The sequence below is a fragment of the Nansenia antarctica genome (genome assembly GCF_963989245.1).
Source record: "Nansenia antarctica genome assembly, chromosome: 10".
Lineage (NCBI taxonomy): Eukaryota > Metazoa > Chordata > Actinopteri > Argentiniformes > Microstomatidae > Nansenia > Nansenia antarctica.
In genome coordinates this window covers 31,158,446-31,173,445 of record NC_137680.1, presented here as the reverse complement: position 1 = coordinate 31,173,445, position 15,000 = coordinate 31,158,446, and the positions used below count along the sequence as shown (strand labels likewise).

Genomic DNA, 15,000 nt, shown 5'->3' with positions numbered 1-15,000 from the left:
TCTGTGTCCGGGGCATCATTTCCTGTTAGTGCTCTAATGAAGAGATGAAGGATGGTGGGTGTGGTGGGGGGGTGACGGGGAGGGGACTGCCTGGTCACAGTCCATCCTCCTTCCTTGAAGGGAAAGGGGTGTGGTGGGAGGGGGGCTAATGCGGCTAATCTGCCCCCCCCCCCCCCCACGGGACCCTAGGCCTGAGGCCACACCAGGGCATGAATGAAACGGCACTGGACTGCTGTGTTCATTCATAAGCGGAAGGCAGGGAGAGGCTGCACTGGAGTGGAGACTTAAGTCAGGGAGGAATGCAGCATCTCCTCAGCTGCTTCCTGTGGAGATGATTTCAACAACAACAGGCCTGAGCTCTCGCATTGACCCAACCCACGGGCCTGTTCAACACAGTCAGACCCAGTTGTTTTTCCTATGTGTCTCAGACTGCATGGCTCAACAGAGGGAGGAGGCCTCCTCAGTATGTTTTATATCCCAGATTGTCCATTTAGGTGAATTTATTAGCGGTCATTGTAGAGCATGTTTACTGGAGCAGGCCTGTCCAGAGGATGGGAGGGGAGCTGGTAATTTCATTAGCAGCAATTTCCTCTGCAAGCCCATTACTTTGATGAAGTTCAGAGAAATGTTTATGGCCCTAAATGAACAGGGTTTAGTTATGTTATTGGACATTCACTTTGTAACTGATTCTACGGTTTGATTACAACCAATGGTTGTAATGTTTATAGGAGGTTCTAACATTTACTGTAATTGAAACATGTCCAATTGTAATCTGTTGAACCAACTTGTGAATACATACTTCCCTACCAGTAGTTTTTCAACTGATCAAATTAATCAATAACACTTTTGTGTTAAAATGGCATTGTTAAGCATAAACAATTGTATGCACCAAAAATGAGTGAAAATGTTTATCTATGGGGGCCAGTTATGAGCGAAGATAAGGTATTCTACAGATGGAAATACCTTATGACTCTTTCAGTGTTGTGGATTTAAAGGGATACTTCACCCAAATTACAAAATCACATATTTGGTTCCTGGTTCCTGAAAGGAGTCAATCAAGGACAGAAAAAACATCCACATATCGGTTGATTTGGGCATGACATTTTAAATGTTTAGGGTCCATTGACTTTCTTTAGTTTTTGTTTAAAAAGTGCTGACACTGTGTGTCCAGATAAAGGATTTTGACTGTCCTTGTCCATAGACTCTGTTCACGGTAAGGAGGAGGTGATTTTGTCATTTGGGTGAACTATCTCCCAACCATAACAGCAACCCTCTTCTTTGTTTCTTCTTCATTTACACATTCTACCAGGACAGTTCTGTCTAAAACCGCCACTATGAGCACAGCACACTGTCCAGTAGTGGTGTGATATACTGAGCTTAGCCGTGGCTGCGAGCCATTGAGATGCTAGAAGACATGTTCTTTAATCAGGAGCAGTGGTGCAGTGAGTGAACATCCCTGCCTGGTCTCAGAAAGCTGATACTGTTCACTAATGCTCCCTGAAGGGGTTTTAACGGCCGTTCTCCCATTCCTCCCAGCAGAAGTGCCTAGCTGCCATTCTGTCTACTTAAGGCAAGACGGCTATCTGGCTCACACCAACAGGACTGAAGGTAGGGGATGATACGGATGCTAATGCATGTGGGTTATAAAATATCTCAGCAATTATTTCAAAAAGTAGTACATTAGAAATCAGTCGTTGTCAGTCATTGTCCAACATAAGTTGAGGAGTTGGTTCGATATTCCCTTGATACTCCAAAGCCAAAGTTCATGTTGATTGACAGATTGCACCAAATCGTCAGGAAATGTTCAACGGTCATTTAGGTTTTCCTTGTATGATTTCTCAACACTGTTCAATGTTTCATCCCTCAGGCTGCATGTTTGATAAAGTGGCGAGACACTTCTATGACGATACCTGTGTGGTCCCTGACAAGGTTGAAGGTGAGTCCTCCATGGGTTACCCTAACTCTGACCCTACAGCTACTGTATCTGTATTTGCAGCAGGGGAGGCTGGTGGAGGTAGACGTCGGAGGACATGCTCATTGTAATGCATGGAATGATGGAATGAGGAATTGTGTCAATCACTTGTGTTCTCATTGTCCTCATTCCGTTCCTTGCATTACAATGAGCTTGGCCTCTGATTTCTACCTCCACCGGCCTCCGCTGACTTGCAGCAGCCATAGTGAGCTGGAGGCCCTGTGAAACATGTGATGACAACCTAATAATAATAATAATAATACATTTTATTTATGGGTGCCTTTCAAGGCTCTCAAGGACGCCGTAGTAGAGGACATAGTTAAAACCACATATCAAACATTATAAAATCAACCAAGCAAAGTCAGATAAAAACAGCAAATTCAGATATAACAACAAACAAAATACAGCAGATCAAACCAAATAAGCCATTGTGAAAAGGTGTGTTTTAAGACTGAGCAGAACGGCTAAAGGCTCTAGATCCCATAGTAGTCAGACGGGCAGACGGTCTGACAAGTTGGTTGGCAGAGGAGAGATCTGAGATTGTGGAGAGCCTTAAAGGTGTGAAGGCAGAGGAGAGATCTGAGATTATGGAGAGCCTTAAAGGTGTGAAGGCAGAGGAGAGATCTGAGATTATGGAGAGCCTTAAAGGTGTGAAGGCAGAGGAGAGATCTGAGATTATGGAGAGCCTTAAAGGTGTGAAGGAGAAGCAGAGGAGAGATCTGAGATTATGGAGAGCCTTAAAGGTGTGAAGGCAGAGGAGAGATCTGAGATTATGGAGAGCCTTAAAGGTGTGAAGGCAGAGGAGAGATCTGAGATTGTGGAGAGCCTTAAAGGTGTGAAGGAGAAGCAGAGGAGAGATCTGAGATTGTGGAGAGCCTTAAAGGTGTGAAGGCAGAGGAGAGATCTGAGATTATGGAGAGCCTTAAAGGTGTGAAGGCAGAGGAGAGATCTGAGATTGTGGAGAGCCTTAAAGGTGTGAAGGAGAAGCAGAGGAGAGATCTGAGATTATGGAGAGCCTTAAAGGTGTGAAGGCAGAGGAGAGATCTGAGATTACGGAGAGCCTTAAAGGTGTGAAGGCAGAGGAGAGATCTGAGATTATGGAGAGCCTTAAAGGTGTGAAGGAGAATCTTCAAATGAATACGGAACCTCCATTGTTGTGTCCTGCAGGTGACATAAAGCAGGAGTCAGGCCTGTACCGCGAAGGCCCGACGTACCAGCGCAGAGGCTCTCTCCAGCTCTGGCAGTTCCTGGTGGCTCTCCTGGACGACCCCACCAACTCCCACTTCATCGCCTGGACGGGCCGCGGCATGGAGTTCAAACTCATAGAACCAGAGGAGGTGAGAGACAGGCTTTTATTATAGAATGAGAATGATACAACACAACAACAACCAACACATTTACATTTACATATGGTTAGCCTCATAGCATAATTGCCTAAGTCAAATTGAGATATCTGTCTAACTCTACTCTCCTAACACTGCTGATTCACTGTGCATTGTTGCCATCAGCCTATCAGAATGCTTGTTACATTCCAAAATCACTATCTGCCCAAGTCATCTGTTTGATACAGGCATTTTTTTTCCCCCAGATTTTATCCCTTTTTCACCCAATTTGGTATCCAATTGAACCCAACCTAGCATCCAATTATCCCCTGCCTATTGCGTAGGATCCGCCGCACGACCCCGTGGCCGGCAGCCCCAGAGGAGATCGCCAGGCAGACTAGCTGACTGGCTCCTCGAGCCCAGCACCGTTATTCCGGCACCCCGGGGGCGCTGTTGCGCGACGGATCCTTGTCCGGAAATAGTCCTATACCGCCCTCGGGAGCGGCCGCTCAATATGCCGCTCCCTGTGTGCCTCGGCCATATCCGGGTCTGGCGAGACCGGGATTCGATCCCAGTCCCTGGTGGGCAGCTTGCACTAGTGGCTAGTGCTTAGACCGCTACGCCACCGCGGGGCTTGATATAGGCATTTTTTACACTACATACAAAGATGGCTCGGCTGACCACAAGTGAAGCATGACATAGGCAATTATGCTGTGAGGCTAACAATATGTTAAATTGTAAAAATATATAAACAAAAAATATAAAAAAATAAAAACGATTTTGTTGCACCTGTTGTAGCCCCCTTCAAGACAAGCAGCAGTGACAAGATGATCCTGATTAGATGAAGTGCATCTGAAGTGTTCTGCACTTCAAACGCTCAGGGGTAATCTGTCGAGACATGTTTTAAAGAGTGTACCCAGGGCGAGGCTCCCTTTTTTGGCTTCACCTCGTGCTAAAAGTTCATCATCCGATCAAATCAAAGCAAACCAACTGTCAGCCAGCAAAGTGGCCCTACTAAATATTTCAATGAACCTGTTCCTAAAAATATAAGCAGTGTTGACGGTTCGGCCCTTTGAAATGGGAAGCAGGTCTGGGTTGTGTGCCCTCACATCACAGACAGAGAGCCTCAGTCAGTCACTACCCTGTGCGCTGAGGGGGACTGGGGGGGGGGGGGGGGGGACATGGGGACGGGGGGCAGCGGGGAGTGGGGGACGGGTACCTGGCAGTGGTCCACACGGCCCAACGGCGCCCGGCAGGACGGGCCAGCTGCAGCAAACAGGGGGGCCCATTCATGCCATCAGGTGACCAAACGTGCTCGCTTTGAGGCGTCGGGCCGGCCGCAGATTCATGCCTTTGACCCGGGCAGGTGTAACACGTGAATGAGCAGGGGGACATGAAAAGAGATGCAGTGTTGTTGACCGTTTGGTCGAGAGAGAGAGAGAGAGAGAGAGAGAGAGAGAGAGAGAGAGAGAGAGAGAGAGAGAGAGAGAGAGAGAGAGAGAGAGATGGAGGGAGAGAGAGAGTGAGAGAGAGAGAGAGAGTGAGATGGAGAGAGAGAGAGAGAGAGAGATGGAGGGAGAGAGAGAGAGAGAACAAGAGAGAGAGAGAGTTGGAGAGAGAGAGAGAAGAATGAGAGAGGGATAGAGAGAGAGAGAGAACGAGAGAGAGAGAGTTGGAGAGAGAGAGAGAAGAATGAGAGAGGGATAGAGAGAGAGAGAGAAGAGAGAGAGAGGGATAGAGAGAGAGAGAGAGAGAGAGAGGGGGATAGAGAGAGATGGAGGGAGAGAGAGAGAGAGATGGAGGGAGGGAGAGGGAGATGGAGAGAGAGAGAGAAGAGAGAGAGAGAGAGAGAGAGAGAGAGATGGAGGGAGGGAGAGGGAGATGGAGAGAGAGAGAGAGAGAGAGAGAGAGAGAGAAAGAGAGAGAGAGAGAGTGGAGTTTAGAATGGTACTGTAAGATGGGTGGGTGGTCTGGTAGACAGGTGCTGTAACATCTGCTGCCTCCCCCATTGGGTGTGTGACGAGTTCCTAATGAACATGTCCCTTATAAGGGGTGTGGAGTCTGGATGCACCCTAATTGCTGTTATTAGGAAATATGGATTAGTATGCTTTGTTTAACATTTCAGCTAGGTCATGGCATCCTCACTGGGAAGTTGTGTAACTGCGCGCGTGTGTGTGTGTGTGTGTGTGTGTGTGTGTTCTTAGGTCTGAATTAAGGAGTGAAGCCACAAAATGGACAACACTATTTTATCATAATATGATCATTAACAAAACCTTGGTGTGTCTCTTTACATTTCCGTGTGTGTGTGTGTGTGTGTGTGTGTGTGTGTGTGTCTGTTACAAAAGGTGGCACGTCGATGGGGACTACAGAAGAATCGACCAGCTATGAACTACGACAAACTCAGCCGGTCGTTACGCTATTATTACGAGAAAGGAATAATGCAAAAGGTAAAAGAGGCTTACTGTAATTCTATACCCTGAAAGTAAATAATAAAAGATCATGTTGGGCTTCAATATCAGATGTCCCACCTTCTCCATAGTGAAACCTTTGTTCCATGTTCACTCTAGGTGGCGGGGGAGAGATACGTGTACAAGTTTGTGTGTGACCCAGAGGCCCTGTTCTCCATGGCGTTCCCCGACAATCAGCGGCCCGTGCTGAAGACGGACATGGAGAGGCAGATCAACGAGGAGGACACGGTGCCGCTGTCGCACTTTGACGAGAACATGGCCTACGTGCAGGAGGCGGGGCCGTACTGCAACCCACACCCTTACAGCGAGGGCTACGTTTATTAACGGCTGCCCAACCCCCCCCTCCCCCCCTCCCCCACTCCCCTCTCAAGCCAAACTGTATCCTGTATATCACGTGTGAGGGAAGACATTGTCGTTCAGAGGACGCCACCCTCCCCCGACCCTCCCCCCCACCCCCCAAACACACCTCCCATCCTTTCTTCTTCTTTGAAGTCCAGGCCGTAATGCAGGATGGAGAGAGCACTTTATGGACGGAGACTGACCGCGTGTGACCCTGCCCGAGGCTAGCTACTATGTGATTTAGTTACTTCAGATGTTTATGTTCACATGAAAGGTGGGATTTTTTTTTTCTCTGAGCATGCCACATTCTTACGAGACACGACTCATGTATGGACCAACGGTGATGTATGGACATACATACCTATTCATGTATGGACCAACGGTGATGTATGGACAGACATACCTATTCGTGGAGTCGAGGCAGGTGATTCACCTGAACATTAAGACAAAAAAGTTATCCCAGTCTCTTCAACACTTGCAGGAAGCATTCTCAATGATTTCTTTTCAATTCTGTTATTTTTGTTTCAATTTGTCCTTTTATCTCCATCATGTACTTTCTTAATCATTTAATTGAATAATACAATGTATTGTAATGACATGCTTTTAAGATACTTTTATGGTGAAGTGACATAATTATAGACTTGAAACAGTAATGTAATAATAAAAACTCTTAGTTGACATCTAAATACTGTCTTGCTGCCAGTTTTAAACTTGCACCTCTATTTGACAATACCAACTGCCCCTCATCTCCCTAACAGAATACAGTAAAAAAAAAAAAAAAAAAAAAAAAAAAAAAAGAAAGAAAGAAAGGCTTCTCCCTGTAAGTGCATGAAGATGGTAAACAATGTATGATTTTATGACTGAATGTTTGGTTTGTGTCAAACAGGTACTCTATACGGTACATATTGCCAGAACTGATGCATCTTCTGTTGTTCATTGGCAGACCCTACAGTAGACTTGTAGGGTGGTATGAGTGTTAGTACTCAACACAAATGGATGCAATCAAATTCACCCCGCAACACTGTATTGGAAAAGTGGTAACATATTTTGTTTTATATAGAGATATGAGATATAGAGCAAGAAGTATGTGCATACTATTCCATTTGTTGGCCTTTATTTGAAAGAAAGAAAAATACAGCCACTGTAATTTATAGTTAATTTAACTCTTTATTAATTTGAATGTAAACAAGAAAAGTACCTTTGTATTGTAGTGTACATCAACATTCCTCAGTCATTCACTTAAACATATAGTTATAAATTATCTGAAGGCCAAAATGTATGAAGTGATATGCAGTGTAAACGGCAAATATTCCTTCAAAATATACCACACTTTGATATACATGTACCTTTTCTAAAACGACATTCGGTTATATGGATGCAGTTACAACAACAGTAACAAAATGGAGTAAAAAATCTAATATCTATCCATTATTTCCCCCCAAATTATGTTGTCTTTACAGTATTTTGTTTGTGTTACAGTACACGTTTAACATGCCCAGCGGTCACAATATGTACATTTTGCTTATTCCGTAGCGTTGCCATTAAAATGGTTGCTTTTTGATAAAAAGTACCAGAAATATTTAGAATTTTATAATGTGATGAAGATTCATGTTATAACAAAAAAAATAGTGTTCCATTGTATAATCAGGTAAATGCATATTGGTTGCTGCTTCTAATTGTAAGTGTATTTTATAGTCTTTCAAAAAAGTATGGCAGCTAAGGTCTGCAATTCTGCATTCTATGTTCATGTTTTGTTTGGTCCTATTTGTTTTCAGTCAACAGTTCTGTTCTGTAAGTATATACGTGTGGGATGGGATTGGCAATAGCAACATTTCTGTAATAAAATCCTTCTGAAAACGAATTATTATAACTCCCTAAATATGTCTACATAACTGTAAATAGACGTTGTTGTTCACATTTAAAATATTTGATTTGCGAGAATCTACGCATGGAATCTTGGTTGAGCTATCAGTATAGCAAGTACGGAAATAGAAAATAAAAATGTTTAGGTCATTTCCACAGCCAATCTAACAGAATATTTCTATATATAGAAATTGAATATTTCTAAATATAGTTATTTCCTCTTTTTTAAACAACACTTAAGAATAGTTTCTGTTCACAGACACAGACAAACCTGGGAAGCAGTCCAACCAATCATGAGTATGTTGATCTGCTGATGTGAAATGTAATGGGCACTCCTCAATTTCAAGGTTGGGGGGGAAACTCCACAAAGCATTTAGCCAAAGTGACACCCAAGGAAAAATCAATGACTAATTTAAGGTAGAATTGTTTTCATGTAGGTGAATTGTTTGTGTCTTTTGTTCCTATACACTTAAAAAGAGTGCCAGTAATGAAAAAGTAACACTGCCTTGTGTAAAGTGTCACTACAGCAAAGAAATCAATGACTAATTTAAGGAAGCATTGTTTAATTGGTTTCACTGGGAGAAAAATGAAAACGGATGTCTAAGTAATGAAAAAAACACTGCTGGCTTTAATTTGTCAGGCCAGGTTACAGGCAAACCCTATTATAGTTTCTACACTTTTGTTTTATTGATTGTCTATGGTGCAATGAACTGGCCTTTAACTTTATCTATCTGATTGCTTCTGTGAAGCATTTAATAACATCTCATCAGAATTTGAAAGCAGATTGAGAAAAAAAAATGCCATGTGATGAATGACACATTATGCTATTACAAATACTTCCGGTAAAAATATATCTTTGTACTGGTCCCTCATCTCACCTGTGAGTGTCTTCGTCCAAGGCTGTGGTTGACTTTGGCTTTTTCAAATGAACTTCATGGTTGCAGACCGAACACAAATGACTGTGGTTTATTCAAACTTCCCCATTGAAATCCCATGCAAACCTCTCTGTGTTTTGAATATGTGGTGAGTGTTCATGTCATCAGGGTAATAGTAGGACCTACAAAAGAGCAATAGCATTTGTGCCTATGAAATTTCACACCGAAAACAAAATGGTATGAAAGGAAAGAGGTAAATTGTCTTAAGTCCTCAAGGCCTCATATCGGGCGCTCATAATCACCATGCAAATCCTGATCAGGCCTCACTAGAGAGGCGAAGTGGTTTTGTCAAAATGTAGTCTGTGAACTTAGATCCAGTTCAAGCTAAAAATCCAAATGAATAGCTAATATAAGCATTGTGTAACATGTAGGGTTAACATTTCCTGTACACTGTCATCTCTGATTAAATAGTGTTTGGTTCATCTAAACGTTTCTCAGTTCTTTTGTCTCAACAGCAAAACTTTAAAAAGTGTCAATTAAGTTGAAGACAAGATCGCCAACGTGAAGACTTATCAAGCACTAGTTAATCGGACAACAAACATTAGACCTTCATGTTACACAATGCTTATATTAGCTGTCTGAAAAAATCCTGATGGGAATTTTCAGCTTAAACTAGAAGTAAATTCAACAAACTACCTTCTGACAGCATGCTGCGGAGCTCTGTACAGAAATTGGTGCTTTGGCTTAAGATTTTCACCATTTTCCGAACAGCCAAAACTCTACATGCAATGCTATTGTATATTTGATCTGTGGTTTTGTCCTCCCCCACAGCGACAAACAGATGGCCATTGGTTGAGTCATCACAAACCCATTATGAGAGTGACTCGTGTTCACCAGGGCCACCTTGATTCGTGCCCGATGATCCTCCAGGCTGATGTTTGCTGAGGCTCTTAAGCTTTCCTTAGGCTTTATGACACGCTATGTTTGCTCAGGTTAAATGGCTTGTGTTGCCCATGGAGTCGCCTGATTGGCTGTGACACTGTGGTATTTGACAAGCGAAATGACACCCAGAGAGCCCAATGTAGCAAATGTGTTTGGGCTTTCGAAACAAGTTGGCTTTTAATATGGTGTGTTTACCCACGAAAAAGCCCTAAGTGTGTTTCTATCTCTCCTGCCAGGGTCTATCAGTGGCTGGGCCAGTGAGCATAAATCATTCAGGGGTAATTCAGAGGAACAACACTGGCTTTAAGAGGAAAAGACAAGGAAATAATAAACGCTGTATAATGGAGGCCCCATTACAGCGGTTGGCCCTGCCTTGGTAAATTGTTTGACTGTTTATTACAGTCTCTTTTAGTCTGAAGGTGGGCTAGTCTACGAAGAGCCCTTTGTTCACACAAATTACCTTTTATCCACTGAGCACAGGAATATAATTAAAGGAAAATATGAACCCCGTTCCTTCCTCATTTTCATAAACGGGTCCATTGGCCCATCTACCGCAAACCTAGACGCAAGCGCAAATCTAGAAGCATCTTAACCGGTCTCATCCAACACAACACATCCAGATTATTGTGTGCCATATGGCTGCTGTAATTGTTTTCCACAGTAGCCACTCCAGCGAGTGGATCAAAGGTCTCGGAGAAGCTGCTGACATCCTGAGACAGACAGATAGCGTCGGGGCGTTGTAATTTACGTGGATCCCATTGGGTTTCAGGCATCGCTGGTGGTCCACACTCATTACATTCTCCTCTGTTGATCATCTCTCCCCATCTTTCTGCTCTGAAGCAGATGAAACACAAAGAGCAGGGAGCCTGACACAAAGTGTATGACAGTAATAAATAGCCTCATGATCCATGTTTAGAAAGCTGTGAAATTGGATATTGAGATGCTCCGGAGCTTCTGGTTGGGAGTAGTTTCTGACTAGACTGTGGGAATAGTATAATCCCATCATTGGGAATGGAAGACGCAGTAATCACTTAATGGCCCTATCTTTTATACAGAGGGTATTTACGCTGTGTATCTTTTATACAGAGGGTATTTACGGTGTGTAATTGATGGTGTTCTCTGTATGAATAGGGATTTATCATGTTAACCTCATTCCTTACAGTTGAAAAAAAAAGGCTATTTTCCCTTTCAAAATAACTCTGCTTTTCATCCAATGTTTTTTTTTGGTGGTAGGCTAATATGTCAAAATGATTGATGTGTAGGCCTCAAGTTAAGGCCACTTTTACACATCCAAACGGTGTTCAGTTTTAGTGGTGATTTTAGTGGTAATTTGTGATTGGCTGCATTAAATGTATCATTAGCAAAGGTATTGTAGGTATTTATGTTACTGTGGTCTTTGCTTTCCTCCTCCCTGTACGTAGTAGTGAGGGTAGTGAAGGTAAACACACTCACACACTCTCTCACGACTGCCCCCTGACACACCACGTGGCGCACCCTCACTGCCAGACTCAGCTCCGGCGTCGTTTTGTACACACAAATGGGAGGCTGTCAAAACCAAACAGTGGTGGCAGCGGTGCCGCGGCGCCTCCTCTCTCCTTCTCTCCTTCTCTCCTTCTCTCCTTCTCTACCTCCTCTCCTTCTCTCCTTCTCTTCTTCTCTCCTTCTCTCCTTCTCTACCTTCTCTCCTTCTCTCCTTCTCTCCTTCTCTCCTTCTCTCCTTCTCTCCTTCTCTCCTTCTCCGGGTGTCACACCGTTGGGTTGGCGCGGAACACGTCTCTTCACCTTCCACAATGTCGTTTGATCTCTGCAATCCTGTCAGCGCCACGGATCAGTCTCACAACAGACCCTCTACCCACAGCCACCCAGCGAGGCGGCCAACCATCTGTCGCGAGGCCCAGAAACCTCAGCGGCAAAGGGCCCAACCTCCTGACACACAGACCCCCTCCCCTGGCCCATTAGCTCTCCTTAGTACTGCGACTATACCTCCGTGAGGCTCTTAACAGGCACAAAATGGAGTCCCACTTATCCTACTTAATTCCCAGATTACTGCTTTTTCGTGTATAAACAGTACATTTTTTAAGCCGTTATTGAACTCCCGACCCATTTAACAAATTGAATAATTTTCACTTGAACTTTTTCAGGTGTGTACATTTAAACACAGCTGTTGTAAAAAACCTGGTAGTGAAAATAATCCCTGTGAAAAAAACAAATAAGAAAAAAAGGTATCAGCAGCTGTAAATCTAAATTCAAGACTCATGTAATCCACTTGTGTCATTTATATATGGAGTTAAGCCTGCGCCAAGCCTGAAAAGTAATGTAGTCAGATGATGATAGATGTTGCAGTGGTAAATTTAGACCACCTCACATTTATAACTACCTAACGCTCTTAAAATAGGTTTAAGAGGAGAACTAGAAATAGGTTCTTGTAAATTCATATCAGTTTCTTTCTCTGTGGAGTTCAACAGACGCATTAACTCGCTGTGTTAATATATGGCAGACATGTCAAATCTACTAAATAATGCACTTATTACGATACACCTTAATTTCTTTATGATGAGAATTGATTAGACATTCAACCTGTGAGATTGAGCACAGGTGATAATGTTTTAGTCATACCTCTCGTAGTTAGTTATTTTATTCTTCTATGGCTCTATACTAAAGTTTCTCTTGTTGAATAAACTGGACAGATTACGTTTTCTCTGAACTGTTGGCTCAGCTCTGGCGAGATTCCAAGGATAAAACCATTTTATGCAGACAGAAATAACTAAAAAAGTCAAAACATCAGCTCATGATTTTCAATTTAAGAAAATCCTCAAAATAGTGTACACATGTTCACAAGCAAACAGACCCTGGCCTATGTTATCTAAAAATGGGGGAAAAAAAGACTCAACTGTGGAGACAGTCAGATTTAGAAACTATCTCAAAATACATGTTATAAACACCAGAGAGACAAAGATATCTATGAATGTCGTCCTTGAAGGCACAGACTTGCACAAGACAGCAGACAAGAACACCCTTCTTCTCCTTAACCACTGGGAACAAAGGAGTTGTGCTGCTTCCAGTAACCTCCACAAGCTTACATGATGTAACTCTGTGTCAACAAATGACATTTTAGATATTGAAAAACACACACACTCACAGGAACAAAGCCTGCGAGACAGACAGCCATGGCAGGGAGTTGACCATTACAAAACCCACTCATTTGAGGATAAATTCAGCTCGAGACCCCTGTTGTCATGTTTTGGCAACATTGGGACAAGGGATTGAGTGCTGAGCCAGGACAATATGTTTTTTCAAATGCCCCTCAGCCAATATTTATTTAGCTACAAGCTGGCATGTCTGAAGAGATTTGTAGAGCCAAGGCTAGTGTGGAACAATGATTTCAGCTTTCAAGTAGACATTAGGAACATCAGGCTTCAATCTTGTCATTGACCCTACCACATTGTTGGCCAATATTGCATGACAGAGTCTCTCATAATAGATCACATGACAATTCAATCATTTTTAAAGGGCAATAATCCCTTTGTGGAGCTTACCCATTATGAACCTTGATGTTATTATAAAAAATTAACAGGGGTTCTACTGTAGTCTATGAATCACCTATTTGAATCAAATTAAATCGATCCATTTAAGTGATATTTCACATAGTTACATGACGTGTTCACATACAGTAGGCAGATCAAGCACAGTAAGTGTAGTTCACACAATACAATCTTATCTGTATCAAATGGAAGCTGATGACAAAGTGCACCGATGTATGAGGATTAACACTGTTGTAAAACACTGTTTACTATAGAATCACCATAGAGAGGAGGGATGGAATGGACGGTATAGAGAAGTCCTTTATTTATTTTTTATTTTTCCTGCCTTTAAACAGATGGTTCCTTATGTGCCGAGCGGAAGTGTCTGTTAACTCAGTTGGCTCGGCCCTGGTGGCTGCTGGCCAACGACAACAACAGGATCGGGGAGTGCGAGCAACAGTGCAGTTTGCTATCTTCAGATCCACTGTGAACAGAAGGAAAGCAGGCTGCACATACTGTTGCACGGCCATCCACGCCTGTCTGTGCCAGGGTAGCTCACTATGGGCAAGGACTCGTCTTCACTTCTGCAAGTCCAGGCACGGGGGAAAGAGTGGAATGAATAATACCCCCAAAAAACTGATGATGATCACAGCTCTTTGTACAGAATGTTGGCCAACGGAGTCAGCACTAACCCTGTGGGGAGGCAGGCAGGTTGTTTGGTTTACCTCCTGCTTTCCTGAGTGGAGAGGTTATGCTTGGTAGGTCGGTTAGTAAAGTCATTTACTAGTCACACTAGGCTAGTCATCATTTATCTAAAAATGGGATTTTCATTTTTATCGTGAGGTAAATCAAAGTTGAAGGAAAATAAATGAATTAATGGTAGTGAGACGTCATAAGGATACTTTTTTGTCTATGTCTGATTGGTTGTCTCACGCTAAATATAGATCAAAGACATAGTTATATAGATAGTCCAAAATCTCTCTCATTACCCATGTGTCTGATCTGTACTGTATGCTAATGAAGCATTATTGATATACTGGGTCTAGCAAGAACTTAGATCAAAATGGTTTACACCCGGACAATTGCTTCGCTACGAGGAATCCAACAATCTCACAACAAAGTGTTGAAGAAATCAGAAACAGAACCGTTCGGATATGTCTTGATTGGTAGTGCGTCTGTCCCAGTGAGCGCGGCATACAGTTACCAACCCTACATTTCCAGTTGTATTCTCACCTCAAGATGCGGCACACAAAGTGAAAATTGAAGGCAGAAGGCTTGTGTGACGGGATTAATTAGAAGAGGCCAAGTGAAGTCACACTCCTCATGGCAGACACACTCCAACCTTCAATTACACACAGTGCACAAAGCAATTAAATGCTCCCTCTCCCCTCTGTCCTATGGAGTTACCTGTGACTAGGTGTGGGTCTCTCTGTGGCTGAAGCCCTAGGGGCCTAAGGAGCACAGCTAGTTTCATCCACAGGTAGTAATTACAATTGATCAATTGGTGTTGGAGGTGAAACGACTGGGTTATTTTGGCACTGGGGCCTATTTCTGGTGTCCACTTTGGGGTTTTTAAGATGTTTTTTTGGGGTGGGGGGGGGGTTGGTGGAGAGGGGAAGGGATGGGATTCTGAGGCGACGTGTGTTCGGCCCTATTTGTTTTCTTTGTGTTGCGAAGGGTGTATAAAGACGTCTATTT

The 15,000-nt window shown here is 43.2% G+C and overlaps 1 protein-coding gene across 4 annotated transcripts in view; it reads left to right on the top strand.

The window, feature by feature from the left end:
• Window positions 1-6,086, top strand: part of etv1 (ETS variant transcription factor 1) — a gene marked incomplete at both ends in the record, with an annotated part of 18,450 nt that extends 12,364 nt beyond the window's left edge. For all 4 annotated transcript variants that reach the window (XM_080540092.1, XM_080540094.1, XM_080540095.1 and 1 more), the window contains 5 exons: window positions 1,540-1,608; window positions 1,868-1,936; window positions 3,140-3,309; window positions 5,640-5,741; window positions 5,862-6,086. In XM_080540092.1, coding sequence (XP_080396218.1) covers window positions 1,540-1,608; window positions 1,868-1,936; window positions 3,140-3,309; window positions 5,640-5,741; window positions 5,862-6,086 — 635 coding nt within the window. The remainder of the gene's footprint in view (window positions 1-1,539; window positions 1,609-1,867; window positions 1,937-3,139; window positions 3,310-5,639; window positions 5,742-5,861) is intronic.
• Between the last annotated feature and the right edge of the window lie 8,914 nt (window positions 6,087-15,000).